General features: G+C 42.1%; 1 protein-coding gene across 3 annotated transcripts in view; it reads left to right on the top strand.

Moving 5' to 3' along the window:
- LOC146304756 (vang-like protein 1) overlaps positions 1 to 24,012 on the top strand; it is a 54,564-nt gene that overhangs the window by 13,077 nt on the left and 17,475 nt on the right. For 2 of the 3 annotated variants that reach the window (XM_084713561.1, XM_084713560.1), the window contains exon 3: positions 8,423 to 8,549. In XM_084713561.1, coding sequence (XP_084569687.1) covers positions 8,423 to 8,549 — 127 coding nt within the window. Of the gene's footprint in view, positions 1 to 8,422; positions 8,550 to 17,384; positions 17,650 to 24,012 lie in introns of those variants that run through there. The other variant, XM_084713562.1, reaches the window with a different exon arrangement.

Here is a 24,012-nt window from a genome sequence, read left to right as displayed (position 1 = left end):
TGTCCTTTACAAGTCAGTGAATCTCTACCAAAGCCAAGGCTGCTGTTTGCCCTCTGGCCTCCCTAAAGAAGACCAAATACATATTGATTGCAACTGTTTTTTGGTTAATCAGTCATTTGCTTAAGAAGATACTAATTTTGATAATAGATTAATCATTTAAGTCATTTATCATTATTTATCTTGATGTCTGGGAAGTTAATTTTTAACTCAACACTTTCAGCTCTCACATTCGGCTACATACGGGAGAAAAAGCCTCCCTTTCCCTACACACTTCCAGCCTCTGTCCCTCCATCCACCTCCATGGCCCCACCTCTCGTGTATCTCTGTCTTCCTCTCTGGCCCGGCATGTGTGGAGCCACGGCTTGTGTAGAGGCATTAGTCTGTCAGCGGTGAAATGGCTGCGGTTGACAGGCCTCAGGAAGGCGGCGGGGGGACAGGTGCTGAAGAGGCCTGACTGACTGATGGCTCAGCGGATACGTTGAGAGCCTGAGAGGAGATGAGAGGAGGCGGCTCCTGTTCCACAACAGCCCCTCCCTTGTCACTGACGGACCCCCTCCTGCTTATTCGCCATATATCTCCCTCGGGTCCTCTGCTGCTGCTCTCAGTCTAGCTGCCACCTGTTGCCGTTTAAGGGACTCTGGGTCTCACGTCGTCAGGCCCGCCATTCTCCTTCACACTTTCCCCTTCTCGCTCTTTATCTCTTCATACCCGTTTTTTGCTCCCATGTGTCCGTCGTGATATGAATGCAGCAGCTGCCCCTTTCCTCATTCGTTCTTGACCTCTCCTCTGTGCCGCCTCCTCCTCCACCCCCCCTCTTTAACAGATTCCTGCCCACTCTCCGAGGATGGGTAGGCGCAGGCGTATCACTTGTTCCCCACTCGCTCGCATTCCCCGGGGCAGGAATGTGCCCTTGTAGCTGAAAGTTAGGTCGAGTTAAAGTGGTCTCACTTTGTTGGAATCAAAGATAGAGAGGAGAGGTTGATGGTTTGGAAGTGGGCAGTGGTGGTGGTGCTTGTGGGAGCTCCTGTTGCCCGCTTCTTTACCATTTCTGAAGCCTTTCAAGTGAGTGACAGCAAATTGGAAAGGAACATATGGGCATCCCCGCCAAGTGCCTTTTCCGCTCCTCTGCTCCTCCGATCCTACCATGACTGTGCCAAAGCTACCGGCTGGCCTCTAATTTGATATTCACAAAAAAAGAGAAATTGTTGCCTTTGAAAGCCCTTGCTGTTGTCGTCTGAAGGTAATCTTTTTACGCCGAGGGGTGCCACGCGTGAGGCAGTTCTGGATCACTGTTGTCTAATTACACTGATGCTGGGAACAGATGCAGGCACGTGGGAGTGTGTTCGCCACTCATACAAATAATCACACAGTGTTTGTATGTATGCATATTTGCGAGTCAGTCTTAAACACAATTTGTCAGGATATAATAGAAGAATGGAATGGGATTGGCGTAGGTTTTTCATTAACAGACGGTGCAGGGTTTTTGGAGTTGTTTTTCTCTCATGGCTGGCTTTTTGCCTCTTCCTCCTGTGTCAAACAATCCTCCACTGGTGTCCAAGATACTTCCAATAAAAATTCCCCCGGCTCTTCAGTGATGGCAGAGAAGCAGCTCCGTCCATCCGTGGACACAACTTCCTGCCAAAAACCAAGACAAAACAAGCTGATGACACCGATTTCCTTATTTGCAAGCTTTTAACTCCCTTATGACCATGTTCAGTTGCACTATACCAAAACACTAATACCCAAGAGAGCAATCTTAATTGTTGGTATTAAAGTAATGTTCATGAATTTTTGTTTTTTACCTGCAGGGTGTCTGCAGGGTCTTACAAATTAAAAAGTTGATAAATCAGTTTAGTTCTGCTGCCAGGGGCCTCTCACATTAAAACAATAGCAAAAGATGTGGTGTGATGACTTTGTGAAGTAACGTGAGCATGTTATCTTCCCTTTTTAAACAACCATCACACCGAGGAACCAAATATTATGAATCAAATCAAATCAAATTGTGAGGTACTCAAAAATTCCCACCCTTCGTGTTTAACTATCAAGTTAATAAAGCGCAGGGGAAATGCAAGTTTTCGGACACATGGTTAGAGGACAAGAAGTCTGAACCATGACCAGGATTCTTGCATATACCCTGGCCTGAATCCAGAGCTGCACAAGTAACAAGGGAAGAGCACTGATATGATTTTTACTGCTTGGTTGTAATATTCCATAATCACTTGACTTATTCAAAGTTGCAAAAGGCTGCCATATTTTTTGCATTTGTTTTTTTTATTTTCCATACATTCTTTAGTGCAGTACACAGGCTAATTATTCATATTCAAAATAGGTTGCATGTTTAAAAGTTTCTCTTGGTAAAACAGAATAATTTTAATTTTACAGATAAATTTTAAATCAAAACAGACGTCCATATTTTGCATCTCTGCCATAATTGTGTACCAGACTCATACTCATACCAGAGAGATCTTAACCACACTGACCACATTTAGGAGCATGGGAGTTTGGTATTGAGCCACTTTGGGTTTTGTTTTTTTTTTCTCTCTCTCTCTCAAAAGTTCCCCCAAGCCTGGTTCCTTCACTCTGTCAATTCTGAGTGTTTAAATTATTATAAAATTGCAAATCTCATATTAGCAGCCGCTCATGTGGAAAATTGGTTCTTTTGATTGGTATTACTCCAATTATAGGGCTGCACGCAGCATTCGCAAGGGACTGAGTGAGAAATTTAAACTAATTCATTCACAGTTGTAATATCTTTCGGAGGTTTCTTGATGATTCTCATCATAAAGGAGAGGTTTTATATACATCTTTGTAGGTTGATGTTGTTTTTACAGGCTTAATTATTATGAATACTGTGATAATTACATCTGAAGATGGATAGAGGAGTGATCACTTTTAGTAGTTGTCTCAATCCAGGGGGCTTGGCTCATGAAAATCTGAAACAAAAAAATCTGAATTAATTTTACAGGCAAAAACATGCACTCTAAATAGAGATGACAATGATGTGTGATCTCTTCATACAGTACAGTACAATAATGTCCTCTCACTGTTCTGTCAGAGGAAGACAAATCTTCAGGATGTAGTATTATAATATTAATACTCTTAAAATATTCCAGCCTTGGTAGCTGAAAGACTCCCCAGAGTGTCGTGCCTGAGCTTCTGGGCCACATCTGCAGTGGGAATTTGTTATGCCCTGGTCGAACTGCACGACTTTCAAAGTTGTCAGACCTCTGTACTCTTCCAACTACACAACTTGTAGTTGTGCTTTGCACACTTCCTGACTTATCAGTCACAGTCACACATTGCAAGGTCTTTCACCTGAGGAATCCCGTATGAGTCCATCTGCTCACACACGAGAAGGGATATGAAAGTATTAATACTGAAGCATCAGTGTGTAGCATGTTTCTTTTGTAGCTGCTGGAGGTGGAGCAAGTATGAACTTTGTTGTAACTACTTTTTGCTTTTTTTTTTTCCTGTATTTGGGCTTTTCTTGCTGATGTTTTGGTGCTCTTCCATCACCTGTGTATGCTGTCGGTAGCTCTAACTCTTCTGTGGCTCCTCAACCCATCCTCAACTCAACCAGACACCTGCCAAACACCAAACCTGCTTGATATCTTTCAGGGGTCTACGAGGCATTGGTGAGCTCTTGATTCACGTCGTTAAACAGTTAATACAGCGTGATTTCCCTCTGATCTGCGTGCTTTTATCTGCAATCTCCGAAAACTTGACATTAAGGTGTCACTGTGCTTTATCGCAATGCTTTGGTGAAAAGCTTTGAAAACCTCCTCCTCCTCCTACACTTTTTTGACAGTGGAATTTGGGAGGCTGTGTTTGACAATTTCTGTAACTTTCCCAAACCAACAATCACACCCATTTCATGCAGCGATTAGTCTGCTGTGTGGAGGTGAGAAAGAAGCGACGATTTGAACTTCTCTCTCTCTCTCTCTTTTTTCATTCTTCACACAATTTCACTTTTCATTTGAACAACCAAGTGCAACACATAAATCTGTTTCAGTGGGACTGAAAATGGTCTCCATTATCCTCAGATTTAAACAACAACGTGTTTCCTGCAGCTTTTCACCCGTCCGTTTGGAAGACTTTTGATTTCCAACATTCAGACATGTGGTACGAACCACTTTTTTCTAGGGATGCACCGATCCACTGGCCAGAGACCAGAACCGGCCTTTTTTCATCGTGAAGTTTCAGGTGTAGCTTGGCAGAAAGAAAATAGTTCCTACATGAAACTGCTCACAGCACGGTCTCTGGATTTTCTTTTGTAACCGGGTCACACCACTAGTTTAGTGCTGTCTAGTTCCATTTTAATTAAGAGAAGGCAGAGAACTCTATGGCTGATGTCTCCAAAACTTGACAACTATCTAGGTAGATTGGTAGCACTAGAAGCCAGAGGAAATATATATAGTTTTGATTTGGGGTCAACTGTCCCTGGGTTAATTCAAAAAGAGAGTCAAAATTTATGATGGAGAAAGCTTTCTTTTTAACAACGCCGTCACACTCTTGATTTCTTGATTGCTTACTCTCACCCTCCCTGCTTTGCTCTATAACACGTTTATGGGTTTGAGACGACCTTACTGAGTTTGTGGTTGGTCAGTTTTTATTTGGCTTCATGACTCTACCCATTTGGCCGAGGCTGAGCCGTCCACCGCTTCCTCAGCTCGGTTGGCTGCGCCGACACAAAGCTCTGTGTCACACAGGTGTGTGGGTTGCCCTGCCAGCCACAGAGAGAACAAATTGGTCCACAGACAGTTCGACGTGCCATGCTAGTTGGCTCCAGTTCTTCAGTAGCTGTCCTGCCATCGCCCTCCCTCTGCGTGAGGTGGAGAACGCGATCACAGCCACACTCATCCTCAGGTGTTAGAGGGAAACGGGGCTTCCAGAGCCTAATTGGCAGGACTCTGCCTCAGCTCGCCAGGCATCTCTGCCCTCACAGGACCCCCTCCTCCCTCCACTCTCATCCTCACTGTTCCCAAAAGCCATACCCGTTTCAGGGATCCACGCTGGAAGTCAAATTCCATTAATCAAATCATAGCACAGCACGCTGTTGGAATACCAACGAGCCGGCTGCATGCTAATGAGGCAGGAAGAGGATGTGGGAAGGAGGGGGGAAGGTGTGTGTGTGTTGGGAGCGAGGTTTCCACACAGTGCGATCACCCCAGAAGCTTGCTGGAGGGGGAATGAGAAAACAGGCTGGGGGAGGGGAGGGGCTGGTAGACAGAGGCCGATCTGTTCGAACCACTCCCTGGCTGCCCACAGGTCTGCTCGCCTCTGTGTTTCCTGTGCATGTGTGCGTCCACAATCGCACGTTTCAAAACGGTCGACAATGTTCGCAGTTTTCTCGCGTCATCTTTGCACCTTCTTCTTACACATTTGTAGTCTCGCCAGCACGGTGAGAACCAGGTGTTGCTTTACCTTTTGTTCCTGACTCTCACAATGAATCATGCTCTGCTGCGATACACATAACACATGATGCGTGTACAAATACACATTCACACATTGTGTCCTCTGAACATGCCAGTTTCTTTACAATGAACTACTTGTGACTCCTCTTAACAGGTTGTTGTATTAATGTGGGGAATGGGCAGTGATTTTTTACTCTTAGATAGTTGAAGTCTGAAGAGGTGAAAGGCTCAACCAAGAGATCTTTTTCTCAGTAAAATCGTCTATTTATTCATTAGAAAAAATAATAAATTTCATCATAAATATCTTTTAATTTAAAAGTTGTAAAGTTTTTAACACGATGGTGTGCCACACTCTGCTCTCTACTTACTATAGCAGTTACCTTTGCCTTACTTTTTCCCTGGAGCTTCTTATTATTCTGCTGATGACTTTGAAGTAAGATCACTGCTTTATGAGCCCTGCTGCTCCTCCCAGTCTCCTCCCAGTCTCCCACCACTACAGCACTCCTCCCCAATTAATAATTGTAATCAGTGACAGCCTCTGACTGATGATCACTCCCGCTGGAATAACCATCACTACAGTGACGGCGATGGCCATAATAATATTTAAAGGAATAATGATAGCTGTAATATATTTAAAGGCTTACATCAGCTTCCTAATCTCCTGGATTTACTAGACAAGAATATGTCAGTCTCTCTGTCAGTGAGAGAAGTGCTGCAGGCTACTGAAAATTAGCTTTGTCTTTCTGTGTGCAGATTTGAAACATTAGTTGCTGTTGTGATTTTTTTGTGGGAAACTGTGTCCACGTTCAAAAGGAAGTACAAGAATAGAGGCGGAAAGCGGACTGGTTAACACCCTTTAATCAAAACACTTGGATCCAATGCAGCTCTGTGACTGTAACAGCTCCGCTGCTGTCAATCATAGTCCCCCATTACCCCTGCAGGCAGGATATCCTGTACATTATGGTTATGAATTGTTATTGTGTGAGAGAGTGGTGTTCAAGGGTCGCTAGAGTTTTGTGTGTCATTTATAGTTCAGTATTAGGTTATTATCTGCAGGAACCAGATTTATTTAGCTGTGTCAGACTTTCATTATCCAAACTTTGACATTTTTGTCTGACTGTGAATAGATTGAAGTTGCTTTAATGAATATTGTTATATTACAGAGACAGTTTACCCCAAAATCAAAATGCATATTTCCCCTCCTACCTGTAGTGCTATTTATTCATCTAAATTGTGTGTGAGTTGCTGAGTTTTGGACATATGGGCTGTAGAGTTGTGTGCCTTCTTTCAAATATTATGGAACTAGATGGCAGTCATTAAGACACTCAAGCACAGGTACTGGCCTCTCTCAAAGTGTGCAGGGCGATAGACAGGACCCACAACACAAGGTGCTAACAGGTGACGCGATAACAGGTATCAAAAGTGCAAGTAAAGGCAGATGGTCTCCATGGAAACTGTAAAATTTTAATTCTGTAAAATCTCTTTGATTGCAGTGAATGCCTTAACATTTCCTTGACAAAGGAAACCTTGTAAGGGATTCTGTGCAACACCTTTAAGTAGGCACAAAATTTAAGGTGTTTTTTTGCAGCCAACCCCAAATATTTCCTTCAGGAGCTTGAGGAAACCAGATCAGAGCTAAACAAAGAGTGAATATTGGGCTTAATTTGTCAGGTGGCCAGAAATACAGCTCCAAATTAATGCTAACATTGCCAAAAGGTGGCTAAAAAAATCACTTAATGCAGCTTTAAAAAGAAAAGTAACAACATCGTGCACTTGAGTGTCTTAATGGAGAGAGCGCTGTGGAAATTTGATTTGTTACACTTCTGTTCTAATGTCGCTCAGACAAAAGAAGTGATTCTCATGGAGCAACATGCTTAGAGACAGCAGGATACTCAATTAGCATTTAGCAAAACAACAGCATCTAGAAATGTCCTTTGTCCTCTTCAGTCGTGCAGCTGAAATAGACTGTATGACGTCTCTTTCATTCACTTGTCTTCCAATATGTTTGTCCAGTAATCTCTCTGCAGCATCTCCAGCATGTGATATCTATATGAGATCTGACAGCATTGGCTCTGCTGTCCGTCTGTCTCTCATTCAGTCTGAGTGCCACACAGCAGCTCTCAAGCACCTGGGAAATGCAACAGCTGTTGTATTTCCCAAACTTGAGATATTTCGCTTTTTGTGTGACCATTTTGCAGAGTTTCGATGTGAGTGCTCTGCACAAGCTATAAAATACTATATAGTGTGTGTCTGAGATGTCAGCAGCCAGAGGGGGAGGGAGACAGACGAGAGATTAACAGAGGCCGTTGAGCTTTTCTGTGGTATTGGAGCTGCAGAGTGGGCACCGTGCCATGTGGCGATGGTGATGCTGGGTGGAGACCCGCCATTCGCGCTCTGTACAGGATTAGGGCTGTAAGTGCATGGGGTCGGTCCGGCTAATGGAGCTCATATGTTAGGGACAGAGGGCCTGTACTGTAGAGAGAGTGATGCAGTGATGGATGGAAGGGGGGGATGGATAGAGAGAGGAAGGATGTAGAGGGAGGGGTTTATGTGGGACAGAGTTCACACAGGCTTTATACTCATTCAGTCATCGGAAATTAGACGGAGACCAAAACAAAGAGTGATTTAATTTCTCCACCTTCATACAGAGAGCTGCTCTGGTCTTATCTGACTCAAACAGCAGCCTGACTGCTTTCACATTGTCCCTGCCTCTCTGTGCATATACAGTATGTTCACATATGTAATTCTGTGGGTCTCCTACATGCTTCTCTCTATGACTTGTTTATTGTCCGCTAAGCTCTTTTGCTGTAAAATAGGACAAAGTGAAAAGAGAAAGTCAAAGGCTATGGCCTTTATCGTTATCATGGATTATACTGGAAAACAACATGCAAAGACCAGGGAAACGCCAGCTTCCTCGTGATGATTCTTTATTTCCAGACTTGTATAAAAAGAGTTCTCAAAGTCAGCTACAGTAACAGTATGATATTTGTTTTTTCTCTGTTTTACAGGGAGCGGAGCCGTGACCGCCACAAGTCCCGCAGTAAAGACAGCCGCTCAGAAAAGTCTGTAACAATAAACACGCCGCCTGCAGAGCCGCTGCTGGGCGACTCAGCTGTTCGGGGTGAGCAGGTCCAGGTAGGGCTGAACACAGCACCCTCACTTAAACACACTCCTGCATCACCAAACCACTCCAGAGACCTCATTCACATGAAGAATCACTTCACAGTGTCTTCACAGTTTGGTTTGTGGATGCCTCTAATACAAGATTAGATAACTCATCTGATTTATAAGAGATTTAGAGCACAGGAGATTTATCAGTCACTAGTCAAAATGAGCTGAAATGATAATCAGCCTGGGCTGGGACAGGCCATCTGCTATTTGACGGTAAAAGCCAGAAGGGACAGTCCACTATTGGTGAGGTCTGGGCTGTCACTTTCAGGAAATCTAGCGCTGACAAATGTCTGCTACAGGATGTGGATGCAGCAGGTTGCTTCTCTGGTTCACAACAACTTTATTTTATCCCTTTTGTTGGACGCAGACACTGAATTTCACTGCTGGCAGTGAGTCACTCGATGATACGCTCCAATGCAAGGTGGGGAGGTGGCTTCAGTGGCCCCTGCCAAAATGGGTCAGACCAACTCAAATACAGCAGCTTAGCTGTTTTTGACTGTCAGTCAAAATTCAAACTACCCTCAGTAATCATGCTGATGTTGATGTCTGTGATGTCAAGCTCAGAAAATGGACTATGTAATGGATTATTTGATAAAAGAGAAATATAAGGTAGGAAATTGTTAAATATTATCATTACATAATGTAAAAGCATCAGGATGCGTTGGTTTGGCTCATAGATGTTGGTCTTGCCAAATAGACAGCCTACTGACTCATGTTCATGTCATGTTGCAGACAGCTGTGTGATTATGTTTCTTGGAGTCGGATAAAAGGCAGAACAAATAAAAGACAGGTCGATCAGATCAGATAGCACCATGTCAGGTGGGCAGGCTGGCTGTAAGTTGGCATGTTAAGACCTGAAATCTTCAGCAGCACTTGAGGGATACAAGAGTTCTCAGTCCAAGACAATAACAGTGAAAGAAAATGAGTAATCGCCAATTTGTTGCCTTAAGTTTTGGGTGGTATTGTCGAGCCATTCATTTTTATGATCCTTAAAGAAAGACAAGTGTTAAGTGCTAATATGTTCTTCAAGTTTGACTAAAAGCCAAATACAATTGCAAGCAATTTCTAAAATAACCACAAGTTTTCATGACTGAACAAGGCAAAAAAGTCTTGCAAACACAAGATTTGCAAACATGAAATGACCTTAAATGAGTACAAGTTGAGTAAAGTTTCTGTTAGCTGTGTATCTCTGAGTGCCTCACTTCTTATTCCAGTTTATGGGTCTAATTGTTAGTGTTTGAGACTCTAAGCTCTTGTACTCTGTTATTTGATCATGGATCCCACAGGTGGTAAACATAGTTAGCAGTATTTCTTGTGTTTGTTTGCACAGTTTACAGCAGTCTTAATAATACACATCACCACTCTGTTTCTTGCTGGATTTAAAGTAGCTGAGCTCTGTTTGAGACTGTGTCAAACGTGATCAGTTGGGACTTGGAGTAATTTTCTCATCGAGGAAATGTTTCTATCAGTGTTATAATCGAAACATTTTTTCAGGGATACAGCAATACAATATCTTAAGAAGTTGTTTGAGTATTGTAACATGCCACCATTATGAAATATAGTGTTTCTGCTACCAGTCCCTGGCTTTATGTTATCTTGCATAAAGATGGCTCCAAGTCTATACTGTACACATATTAAATTTGGGATTAAAAAGCGCACTGCTATCAGATCGGTCCTCTGTAGTGGCTGGGGATGTTCCTTTTTGGGTTTTTTGGGGTTTTTTTTCCCCATGATCCCAATTGCCGATTGTCTGTGTGTTGTATTGGCTGATAGATGGGTTGTTTTCGAGTTATATCGACAAGGCAAAATGATCGGGTGATCATTTATTAACTTTCCAGCTATGTGTTTCACAAACTAATGTGCAACTTAGTGTGAAGACACCACTGCACACCTCCACACACAGACACACACGGTTGCTCTTAGCAACATACACACGAGTGTTTAATCACAGGTGTGTAGTACTAGTTTACCTTCAGGGCTTACTGCCAGAAATGATTTCATTAGCAGGTTTTTTGGAATTATTGAGTCTCGGATTACACAGCATAAGTCGCGTCAAAGTTTTTAACAGATGCTTTGATATAGTTTTGCTATTTTGAAAACGGGAGCGTCGTTCACTTCAACAGATCTGGATAGTTGGATTCATTCCACGTTCACATGGAGGCAACACAAGACAACACGGGATGAACATTTGATATACAAATCATATTGGGGGTTAATTGGTTAATTAGCATGTGACAGTAACACCAACTCAGCTGAGATCTGGCTCAAGTTTATTAGGTCTTTGATCGATTTTTGCATTTGGCAACTTCTGATCTTCCCAACAAATATGTTTACTGAATATTGGCTAATAGTGATCAACGGCTGATTGGTCTGGCCATCTGTAGTAGTAGCAGAAACTCTGAGTTCCAATCTGTATTTTTTTGGTACATTATTTTAAGTTTTTAAGCAACAAGGTGTTTTTTAATTGATTCAGCCTCATGGGTTGGAGCTGCACAGTGTCCTTTATCTGTGTGCATATGCTCAACTCATTCATAAATTGAAGCTTTTTATGGATTTTTGCTGAGCAGCTGATCAATTGTCTCTCTTGTCAAAGTGTGAAATTCATGCATTTCTCTCTCCAGCGTGCTTTGAAAGCAGCTCAACACTTGCTGCTGGCGGGAGTCTGGTGCATGTAATGAAAACAGAGATGGAGATCTTACCACACAGAAAGCCTTGACTTACCCAAGTCTGACCTGCTCTTTTGGCCAAACAACTGTCTGGCACTGTGGCCTGCGTCAAGCGTTTGGCTTAACCCGCTGAAGGGAAAAAGATGACAAACACAAACACGCACAGACGCCTCAACGTTCACCATCATTTACTGACCTACTTGGCGCTCTCTTTCCCTCGTGGCAAGACTCGTTAGCAGTGCCCGTGTATGTGTGACTGTGTTTTTTGTCTGCGTAGTGTGTCTAATTTTAACACATGACAGGATTTGCCACAGAGCACAGCCATCCTTAGTATTTTGCTCTTCATGTCTTATTCATGCTGTGGCCTGCAGTAGTGCTGATGACAGGGCGGGGAGTGTTTGGCTTTAGTTTGAGTAATCAGGGCCACCGATTCTACTGAGAGAGCGGCTCAGCACAAATCCTCGTGTGTGTCTGTGTGTGCGCTCGTGCACTCTGGTCTGCCGTTTCACATATGCTCCTGTATGCGAGTGTTCTGTGTCTGTGTGCGTCAGTCTCGTCTCAGAGTCTAGCTGTGCAGCACTGCGCTCATTACTCCACTGCTGGGACTTAATCAGAGTCTTGGCTGACAGAGCAGCACATCGCTGCAGGCAGGGATGTCCTCACAATCCAGCACAAAAGTTTCTCATGGCTGCGATGTGTCTGTGATGGCTCACCATAGGAATTATAAAAGAGAGGGGTCGCTCTACATGTAAATGTGTCGGAAAACACGACCGGAGATTCAAGATTAACAACAAACCAGCCAGAGAACTGTTTAGAGGGCTTGCCTGCTGTCAAGAGCTGCTGTTTGTATGTGTGCTTTTTTGGCGACAACCATTCACAAGATGCAGAAGACAAATCAAAGCAACCATGAGCATTTATGTGCTTTATTGCCTCATATATCTGTATGCTAAACATTAATCTGGAGCTAGCAGCAGGACAACTTATCTTAGCATAAAGACTGGAACCAGGGGGGAAACAAAATAACAAAGTCCCTCTTACCATGAACATGTTATATCTTGTTTGTTAAAATGACAAGGCGCCATTTTACAGGGGGTTGTTGGCCAGACTAAATCTTGGCTGGGACCATTTGTTTGGCAACTAGCAGAGACTCCAGGAAGTTACTTTATTTTCACACCCAAGTTTTTGAATGGATAAAACTAGAGACACACTAATTGCAGTTTTCTTAGGATGAATAATCAATATTTTATCAAAATCACAGTATGGTCCACTGCAATTTTCAAATCACATCATCTCCTCCCCTCTCTGTCTCTCCTCCGCTCTTCTTTCCCTAACTCTTCTCTCTACCCTGTTCCTGGAGTCTGTTGCTCCATTGTGAGTCACTATTGTGTGTATTTGACCAGTAGCATTGAATATGGCTGGGATATTGCTGTCTGTGTCGGTGTGCACGTGACGTGAACCATCGTGCACCAGATGCATGTAAATTTGACCGGCACAAAGTATGATATATCTGACACTGATCAGCTAGTCACCGGTCATGGCTGATCAAGCTAAAAAACATCCAATTAATCAGTCCACATTAGATTAAACAAACATGATAAAACGTGATTTATTAGCTTTCAGTGTGGATTTTGTTGCTTTCAGACAGAGCTAGGCTCGCTGTTTACCCCCGTTTCCGCTCTAATTTCAGTCATAATTTGTGTGCAGACATGAGTGTGAGACATCATTTTTCTTTTCTGCCTCTCAGCAAGAGTAAAAAAAATATATCAGGTTTTTTTTTAAAAAAGGAAACACCAATTTTTTGATCATTTTCTGCACGCGTCTTCTATCTGCAATTGGATTTCAGAAGTTGATTATACGCCTCTCTTTCTGTTACCTAAGATTGCTTGATATGTTTGAACAGAACACTTCCAGCAGGTTGCTCCAATTTCAGGAGGCAGGCCAAAGCTCCAGGCTGTATGCTAATGTGTGAATGTGAAAAATAGACTTCAGGTGCTCGTTCAGCAGTGAAATCTTGAGGTGGGAACGAGTGGTATCAGTAGATGTCTACAGAAATTCCTTTGCTGCTGTATTTTTCTGGCTGGGTGTTTGTGAAGGACAATGGAGGTGAGTATAGCTTGGACTGAGGTATGGACTGACACTAAATCATGTGAGTAATTGGATCAATTGATCCTGCTGTTATTGTTGTATGAAACTGGATATTGGAGTAGATAGTGAGAGGTGGATTGGAGTAGCTCAGGTCAACCTAGCATGGCAGCTTTGCAGCTTAGGAGTGTGATGTGGAGTGGTATTGTATGAGGTGTCAAACAGGAGAAACGTGATATGTTTAAACCATAAAGCATTCTTTGGGAATTAGCACCTTCCTATCCCAGCAAACACAGAGAGAAAGTGGAGCTGGGTTTATTTTTAGATGTTTATGTTCAGTTTAGAGAAGGGAGCTTGTGTTGCCTTGTGTGATTTTGTGATTTGGATAATTGGTGGATCAGTACGGTGCAGTCACTTATGTTAGCATGTCTGATCTTATCTCCCCTGTGAATGCCTTTTGCCTCTTGCGTTGGCCAGTTAGCTTTCTGGCAAGGGTGTAGTGAAAGATAATTTGGCCTGAAAAGCACTTAAACCTGTCCTGTCTACATGGCACAAGGGTTCTTGTTATGCGCTTTCTTCTTGTATCCAACTTCTGTCATTTTTCCTCAATCAGTGTTTCCCACAGACAACATACTGATGCTGTTTCCAAGTGAAGTGGTAGTTTCCAACAGGGTTTCCACAGGTCCTTAAAAAGTCTAAAATCTAATAATCTGAATTTTAGGCCTTTAAAATGTCTTAAATATGATTTTAATTGATTGGGCTCATGAAGTTGAAGTTTTATTAACTTCAGTCTCACTTTTAAATGTGTTTCTGGGAAAAATTTGTATTGGTCATGCTGTAACAACTGAGAATCAAAACCAGCATGGAACAAATAAGCACTAATGCAAACTGCACTTTTTTTCAAATCCCACTCAAAGATGTAAACAACTGGAGCTGGATAACAACTGGAGGAGACCTCAGCTCTGACAGAAGGTTGTCATCCATATGTGAAATATTTTGGTTCAGTGTTAAGTTTTTAGCTAAATCACTGGCCACTTGTGAAAAATCATAGTTAACATAAATATATCAGACAACATACTGCGAAAAGTAGGTACACTCTTTCACTCAATATATTTATTCATTATATCTAAAATTACCAATTAATTAATGGACATTTCTAGCAGATGTAGTTATTAGCTTTATTCTCTACTACTAATTTGTTTTAGCTCGTACTTGGTTATCATCACTGGTTAATTCTGTCCTTGGTAGAGATGAACATTTGACGTAAACAATTTTGTAGTTGTGAAATAGGTCTCAAATGACGTTTATAATGATCTTAAATGTCTGAAATTTAACTTGTTGAAACCTGCAGACATCCTGTACAAGCAGAATAAAAGAAAACCATTGTTGGTCTTTCGCTGCGGTGGCAAATTAAGAAAATACTGAATTATTTAGTTCTTTAAAGTTGCACAAAGTCCCCCAACTCCCCTCAACCTCCCACAGTTTCACCTTCCTCTCACCCTCCCTGCAGCTCAATTCATCCAACCCAATTAAACTCAGCTGCTTTGTGATCTCAGCTGCTCTCTTACTGTGCCCGAACCTCAGTGTGGTAACGGCGGCACAACTCGTTGCGTTTGTTGGCGGACTGTGGCGCAGGTAGCTCCGCCGCCCTCCGACTCACAGGCAGCCATGGCGGGCTCTTGGAAGAGGCACGGCGCTTGCGTTCATGTTTGGGATCTCGTCCCTGTGGTGAGTGCCTCCTGGCTCAGTCTCCTGTGAGACAGAATCCCGCAGAGCTTCATGGTTATCCCTGTGCTTTGTGTGTGTGTGTGTGTGTGTGTGTGTGTTTGTCTGTTGTAAGCTGCGTGCCACAGCCAGACTGTGAGCTCTGTGGGTGGGCAAAGCAGGAGAGAGAGAAGATATTCTCAACATTTCTTCACAGTATATTTTGAGAAGGTGTTTGTTGTGGGTTTGAATTTTGGAGATGGTTTTTATGGCTTTTTTTTAATGAGCTGACAGTGGAGAGATGGCAGGAACTAAGAGGAGAAAGACACTGGGAGTTCAATGCAACAAATGGACTCAACAGGGGACACTGGTTCATAGTTGTTGCACTTTGTGATGAACTTTGTGGCTAAAGACTGAAGGTAAGGTCAACACAATCAAAATAATTCTTCCTTGGTTTTTGGCTTTACTTTGATATTTTATGGCAGTTTTATTTCTTTTCCTTTTTTTTCAAATTTAAAGCTGTGGCGTACTGCTGTGATGACATGCACGTCTTCACAAAATACGTGGTTTATGAGGCTTGGTGATGTAGCAGCTACTCACAGGGCTAGTTGGTTAATGCCTGTAACTTGTGAGCTGAAGTCAGCTAAAGACAGCAACTGTTACGCTCTTCAGTTCATTTAGCTTGTTGGCTTGGTTATTAAAGAGGCCGTTCATTCATATATGCGTTTTTATCATAAAGTCCTATATCGTAACTGTGTACTAACCATTCCTCTTTTGTGGAGCAGTCGGTGTAGGTATGACACGATTTTGATTCAGTTAAATCCAGGAGTCAGCGAACGAGATCGGACGATATCATATGTTCATTTAACACATTCAGTTACCTTTGTCAGCTCACAAAAAGCAACTCTTCCAGATATTTGTGACACTGACATGCTATGGGAATTTCAAAATAAAGGCCTATCTTAAAGATTACAGTGCAGATTGATATTTTCACTTTGCATCAATAATACTGGATCATTTTGAACACTGAATCGATATATCAGTCCAGACTGATGTATCGTTACACCCCTAGTGGATACTGCTAAGAACCATATTGGCACCAGGTTTTGGTACCCAACCCGAGCCAAGACAGCTGGCAGTTGGTCAACAGTAGGAATCGCCTTTTCCATTGCAATTAATCGATTTCACTGCATTGTTAAATTAAATTAAATGTAAGTCGGTCTTTATGGATCAGGCTTGTGTTGACAAATTCCATAAAAAAGAACAAAGCCAACTATGTGTCAGTCCATCTCTCAATACTTTAAAATCTTTCATTTCTATACCTTTATTAAAATATACTTTCCTTTGTTTACAAGGCTAATTCATTTTTTAAAAGTCATTAAAAATAAACTCTAAAGATTTTAAAAGATTTTAGCAAGAGTTGCTCAAACAGGTGGAAACAGTGTATTTGTCAGGGGTTATTTTTAACTGCAGATTTATCCACATTTCGTGCTCTGGTGAATGTTTTCAGCAGCAGGATGGTCAATGTGCAATTGATTCAAAATGAACTACAGTGTGTATGTGTGTTCATGGATGTGTTTTTAATAGTTTGGACAGAAGTGGAGCTCTATAGCACAGAGGAAGAAGATATATCAGACTTTTCTTAGGATTTGTTGGCGGGAAGAAAAATTTAGAACATCACCATAATCATCCTTGTGAATCCCTTGTGTTCTACTGTAGATCAGTAGGTTGGATGAACAGGTTTTGTTTTACCTTCCTCACATTCACACACACACATTAACAGACATGCAGCCTTGACAGTGGCAGCACGTCAACACCACAGTGCTCACTGGGTCAGAAGCAATGGACAGAGAGTGGTGCTGAGGCAAGAGATGAGCAGAGAATGAGAGGAGATGCCCTGAGGGGAAGATGGATAAAAGGGAAGGAGGAAGGAGGAGAATGGGAGAGACACATCCTTTGGAGGATAGTGATGGCACCTAATTTTTATTTTGTTTACTCTCAACTCTGGACTCACATGTTTATTTACTATACTCCTCTTTCCCTCCTCCTCTCCCTCTCCATCTATCCACCCATCCTTTTATCCTCCCCTCCATCCTTGCCTGCCTCTGTCAGGACATCCCATGTGATCATGTCATCACTCCCCCTCTCGACTCTTCCTCCTCTCCCTTGCCCTCCACCTTCCCTCCCTCGCTCTCTGCCTTTCTCCATAAAGCCCCTTACATTATGTGGCAAGTGAGCGCATAGTCCCATACAATGCCTCCTGAGGCATGATGGGAGAGATTTCTATATAAAGACGGATAAAGTGGGGCTGGGCTGCAGATCAGGAGAGAGTCAGAGAGGTCAAGCACACACACTCACTCTGGGATGGATCGCAGTGGCTGAGTGCTGAGACAATGTTTGTGCGAGCTGGACGGAGCTAAAGTTTGGTGGTTGAGGGCTTCAGGATGCAGTCGCCAACGGTGATGGAGGCAGGGGATGAAGTGTTGCAGGTGCTTGAGGTTTGCGAGACTGTAGAGGAGAATAAAGAAGTGATTGTCACCACCATAGAAGAAGACTCTAACACTAACTTCCCTCCAGTTGTCAGTTCTGGACCAGGAACCAAAACAAGCCAGGTAAGACAGAGAGGTGCGAGTGGAGACCATGCTAACTGATGATGCCTCAGTGATGGTGACATGACAGTGTTTCTGTTGCATGTTTTCTTGCACAGTAATCAAGTCAATGCTCTTTCCCTGTGGGATTGGTTTCACACCCATTTCTTGTTGTTTAATGCTACAAATGCTCCAACATGCTTGTTGAGTAGTTTGCTGTCTCCTTTTGGTTTGAGGTTTTTGTTAGGTAAAGCCAAACTCTGTCCAAACACATAAGTGGTAGTACACGCATCCTGTACCATTCTTGGTTTTATTCTTCCTTCCTTCAGTGTAATTGCAGAAAATGTGCAATGCAGGTGCCTTTTAATTAGGGCTGACCCAGATGCTTCAAAGCTTGGAAGCTGTGACTATTACGATGGTAATCGTTGTCCAAATCAGTATTTGAATGCTTTGTTTTATTTTGTTTTTTGAAAAAAAGGAAGGATGCATGTTGGCTGCTCTGAAAAGAGGCAACTAACCAACCCGTCACTCTTTGAATTCCATGAATAGGTTGGCATTTGTGGTATCTGTGGGGTTGCCCTGACTGTCGGCTATCTAAACGAAATAATGCCATATAATCATGAGACCAGATTCTGCGATTTGCTAAATTTGTTCTCTTTTCCCCTCATTCCCATTTCTGAGACTAATCCTTTTCAACCATACTGCAATTTACCTATAAACTAAGCATTGCTCAGCTGTCAGTCTGCCATTGTCTCTCACTTCCTCCTCTATCCTGAGAATTAGTGAAAGAAGCTTTTTTAAGAACTTTCCCTCCCTGTCCTGACAAGTTCATGGCAGACTTGTACGCTGTCCACACTTTGAACAAAGGTGGTTTTAAATGGCTGCGAAGGGCTCTCTGGGAATGTGTGTTACTATATTTTATACAAACTCACACACCTTGCCTCCCAGGAGTGAGTAGAGTGCACTTGTTCCTGCACTGAGCGTGGGGCTTTGTTTTGCAGCCCACTTGCAGCAGAAAACAAGCTTTTAGTGGACATTTGATTTGCTGTGAGAGACAATAGCTGTTATTTATGCTCAGATGGAGAAAGAGCGCAGAAAATACTCTGTTGAAAGCTCTGTAAATGCATGCTGGCTTACATAGCATGTTAGTGCATGTAGCCAGTGTGCTACATATACAGTCACACACCTGCAAACTTAGACATAGAGTTGTTATTTGTGTATTTCACTGGACAGAAATGTTGACTGCACAGTTAGATTTATTTTCATGATAAACCAGTTGAGGACTTACGCCTGGTTGTTGTAGTTTTAAAGGCTTCTTGCAGGTCTCTGCAGACATAATATGCTAGTTTTAAAAAGGAGTTGTGTCACTTAGGACCAGAATAAAATCTTGTCAGCGATATTTTGCTTCTTTCGGCAAAAACAGCTGGAGCTGTCATATCATTTATCATCAAATCAAAAGCACCATAAATTCCTTTGCAGCGAGGGCGTGTACCACCAGGAAATCCAAACAAGCAGTCCTGTCATTCAATCTGATCCAAACAAGTGCCCGTGTGCAGTTCAAATGTCACTCTGGATATGTTTAAAGCTCAGCAGCTATTGTATCATATTGCAGCACTTAAGTTTGCAGCCTCGCCAAAATTTCATCAAAGAAATACCTTGATGGCACATTCTTATCAAATCGCTCTTGTTGTGCTTTTGAAACTGCTCTTCTGAACCGTTTTTAACGATGCCCAATTTATTGCCGGGTGGCCGTGATGGAGAAAGTGATTTCCTCAACAGTTGGCTGCTCCACACGTTGCTGTTATGGATGCTTGCCTCAGTGCTGATAACTGCACTTTTTAGTCGCAGTATTTTCTTTTTGCTTTGGTCTCCTGGCTCTGCATTATTTTCTCGCTCTGTCTGGTTTTGCTTTTGCAGGTGGATGAACAAATTGCAAGCACTTTTCTTTAAAGCAGTACCGAAGTTATTGCAAAGTTTTAAGCTAATTATTTTTCTTGCAGACAGAGCCAGTCCCCTCTTTCCCCTATTTACAGTTTTTTCTGCTAAGCTAAGCTAACTGTCTCTAGGGTCTAGCTTCATATTGAAGACCAGTATGAGACAGTCAGAGAGTGGTATCAATCTTCTCATAAAACTTTCGGGAAGAATTTGAAAAAGTGTATTTCTAAAAGTGTCAATATATTACTGATGTGCAATCCTGAAAACTAACTACATGTCAGTGCTACTGTGGCTAGAGAGATACCAAATGCAGACTGTGATTGGTGTGCAGCTTGTGTTGCAAAAATATGGTAGACATGGTCCCCTGTAGGATTATAGGATTACTTTCATTAGAGAACTAAAACATCTGTTCAGGTTTGTTATTTGGTTTATCATCTGGTTTCTATTTACTAGTTTGCAAATACAAACAGCCAATTTTAACTAGTTATCACATTATATTTTCCCACATATTCTGTATATTTACATTGTCTTTAACACTTTTAATTTTGATTTTCATAAAGAAAATAACAAATCAGTACCATATATAGAGTATAGGTTCTGGAAACCACCCACAACATACATCTAGTCACCAGAGCACAGAAGTAATAATTTAATTGAAAATATTTTTGAAAATTGTGGGTAGGGATATTGTTCAGTGGTATGTGAGAACATGTCACATTGGATGTTTCCGTTATTCAGCTGTTTAGTTTCTACCAGAACGCCTCAGCTCCTCCCGGAGCAGAGGAATTGCTTGTAAAACCATGTCTGGCTTGAATAAATCACTGCAGACGCAGGACAAGAGTAGACCTGACAGGTGTTTAGTTGCAGTGCGAAGATTCATGACACATATACAGTAGTCATGAGCAGAGGATTTCGCATGCTGGTTTGTCTGTGCAGTAATGATCTCTGGCCCTTGAACTGCCACTGCCCTTACTTTTCCTCCCTCTCTAGATCAATCTTTCTCAGCCCTTTAATTGGCTATCTTGTTATGGAACATTTCTGTCCTGCCCTTTTCTCCTTTTCCTCTTGGTTCCCTGTCTCTTCACTGTTCCTCTCCGTTTCACCTATTTTCACGTGATGAATGGAACTGGGCCTCCTGCAAGGCGGCTGGTACTGAACCAGATCAGCCTGTGGTGATTGGTTAATCCCGAGAGGAAATGTGGGTCACTAGTGTCTATTTTAAGTCATGCCTGCAGAGGGAAAGCCCAGGTACAGTAGTAAGTATCCAGCAACAACAACATTGTCCCGAATATCATTAGCATTGAGCCGGAGTGAGAGTCAGATGCAGGACCTTGAAGATGAACAGACCAGACAGACAAAAGACCAAAAACTCTTTTGCTTCATATTAAATTAAAAATTATTTAGATGACTGATTTGCTGTTATTCTTTGCTCACTTATCAAAATTGTTCATGGCCAATTCATTTTCTGCATTGTTTCCGCTCTGGTTGTCACATCACTGAATTTAACCCTTGAGTGTTGTTTGTAACTCATTTTCTGTTTGGAGCAATGCAGAGCATGTCGTGTAAAACTGTTGATAGAGTTCTTTAAAGACTCCTTTAACAGTGTATGAATCAGAGGTCTGACGTAGGGGCAATGAGTGATGAGTGTTGATGAGTGAAGGCAGGACAAGCTGTGATTCATGTCTCCCCTGAGTGTTCCTGAGGTATACCGTGGTCACAGACACACTCTTCCTTACAACTAATACCTATTGATTTCCTTTCTCACACTCGCACACGCACACACAGAGCATGCTTGTCTTCACCAGACAAGATTTAGACTTGAGAATCTGTCAACAGGAAAGATGCACTTTACTCAACACCATATGGATCAGCTCTGTCAAATTCAGACACAAAACCCATTTAAAAACTATACATTTAAAACATAACTACATGTAAAAGGGCTTCCCTCTTGCAGCCTTTCCAGCACTGCAGTGTAACTGCTTAGGTATGCTGGTTATCATCCCTGATGATTTGTGGAGCTCCCTGTAACTGAGGCTTGTGGCCTTTTGTGGAGCACTTACGTCTGCTAATACAAAAAGAAAATAATGAGGTTTTGCTTACTTTTGTTCTCTGTAGGGGATAATTGCTTCATGTGAGTGAAAAGCCTGTTGCATAAGTCTCTGTGGAGAGGCTGAGGGCCTCCTCAGTCCGCCTCTCTCATTATTAATGAAGTGGCTTTCACTGCTCTGTTTCAAAAACAATCTCCGCTCATATTGACTGGACTGGAATATGCATTGTTTATGCTTGTGTGTGTGTGTGTATCTTGCACTGTGTTATCAGACTTGGGTTCTATGGTCTGTCAGCTACAATTAATCTTCCCCACCCCTCAATTTAAATCATGATATTTAATTCCAAGAGACGTCACAAGTCTCCTCTGCTAATAAACTAGGCTAACTAGTAACTAAAGTAAAGTTTCCACTTCGAAAGTCAAAGCTAATCAGCCTTACTTGCTATTGACAGCTGTCCTACAGTCTGTGTTACGTTCATACACTATTCAAATTTATGTCCAGGTGTGGTGAAGGCAAATGATCAGTTTTGTTGGGGACAAGTACAGAAAACATTGACAGTTGCATGAATAGTGCCCGCTGCACTGTACATGTGTAATTTCCAATGCCAGTCCAGTTTTAACTGGGATTTAAAAGTCCTGAATCTGCTTTAAACTGGCAGGTGGAGAATTCGTCAGGATCATATCTTTGACTGAGAACGCATTTAGTGCAAAGGAAGTCTTACAGTGTCTTAATTCCTGACTAGAAACACGCGGCAAGAAGTAGACCTTTAACCCCAGCACTCTGCATGTTACCTGCTGATTCAAATCACAACATGGATTAACTGAGGGAGAAATGAACAGAGTACTCCAATCAGAAATGTGTCAAAAAAGTCACAGCTGACAACAGGCCTGCAGGTTTGGTTAACTGTCTGTGTGGACATTGGTAGTGAAGTGATATTTGACAGATATTACACCAGATTTTATTACAGTACTGTCATTGCCAGTTTGTGCAAATAACTTCTGCTCCAAGTCAGACTTATTATATTCAGATTTTTAACAAGCATGAATTTTAGTTTGAATTTGACTTCAATCTTGTATTTTCTTGTCTTAAATGTCTATTTTAGGTTTACTTACTTGCACAAACAAATGAGATGCAGCCACTTTGCCCTCAGACGAGTACACCTAAATGTCAGGTTGCATCCCCACAGGGACTCTTTGACCTTTTGAACCCAAGTCATGCATTCCACCGTCTGGTTTACGGCTCATGAGATCGGTCAGTCGTGATGTTTGGCTCTTTCTTAAAGCAGTGCAGACAGTGAGATGAGGATTTACAACCGCATTGTCATGTCAGATGAAACGGAGACAGTTTTGAGTGCTGGACCTCATCAAAGAGACTGTCCGTGAAAATCTATACCAACAAGTCAACAGTTAACATGTCGTCTGCCATGACTGATAGTGCTGCCAAAAATAGAAACTGTTACATCATGTTTAAAGCTCGTCATCCCCGGTTTTGGTAGTGAAATACTTGGAATTTTTAATCATAATTATCTGGTTTATATGTCCCCACACATCTGAAATTAGTGGTCAATTAATCTTTTTTATATGCTGCCCTTGTGAAGCACTTCAATCAGAATCAACCAAACTGAATCATGGACAAATCAAGGCATTTGAGGACAAAACAGTGATGAAGATTTTTCAACATATTCATCATTTTATAGACCACAAAACTAATCAATTAGTAGAGAAAAAGATTGACAGATTAAGCGGTAATGAAAAGGATTGTTAGTTGCAGCTTCAGTTGAGTTCTCCCAGTTCCTCTTGTCTTTTCTTTCTGTTTCTCTGCGTAACGTTCAGCAGCAACAGATCCTCAAAATCATTTTCCTAAGCTGCTGACACAGCTGTTACAGAATGTTATTGTTCATCAGTGCGGATGCTCACATTGTTATAGTTAAAATAATTGTTATGGTTCTCAATCTTGGTTTGGACGGCCCTTTATGAGGGGAAAAACTGTGGAAAAAAACATTTGTTTTCTCTCATTTTCCTTCCATCCACTAATATGTCCATGCAGTATTCCTGTGTAGCAGTGAAAATACTGTTATTAGTATATGAGTCTACTCAGTTGCTTCTTTCTAGCTTCAAAGACAACCTGAGCAGTACTGCCTGGGTCCTCCCATTGTTCTGCTTCATCTCTGCTGTTTTAACCCCTGAGGCCAGTGGGATATTCTCTGTCCCAGTGCACCATCCTCCTCCTCCTCCTCCTCCTCCTACACCTCCTCCCAACCCCCTCAGTCTAAAGTGATCATAAGGCATCTCCTGCACGATCCCCTCTCTGCTAGTGTGCAGCTAATGTCGCTGATACAATCCTTAAAATAGGATTCATTTACACTGGCATTGCTAACAGCATCTTTTGATGTTTATGAGTATTC

Source organism: Lutjanus erythropterus, chromosome 24, assembly GCF_056507025.1.
Source record: "Lutjanus erythropterus isolate fLutEry1 chromosome 24, fLutEry1.hap2, whole genome shotgun sequence".
In the NCBI taxonomy this organism is placed as follows: domain Eukaryota; kingdom Metazoa; phylum Chordata; class Actinopteri; order Lutjaniformes; family Lutjanidae; genus Lutjanus; species Lutjanus erythropterus.
Note: the sequence above shows the minus strand (reverse complement) of the source record. Positions and strands in the feature narration are given on the sequence as shown.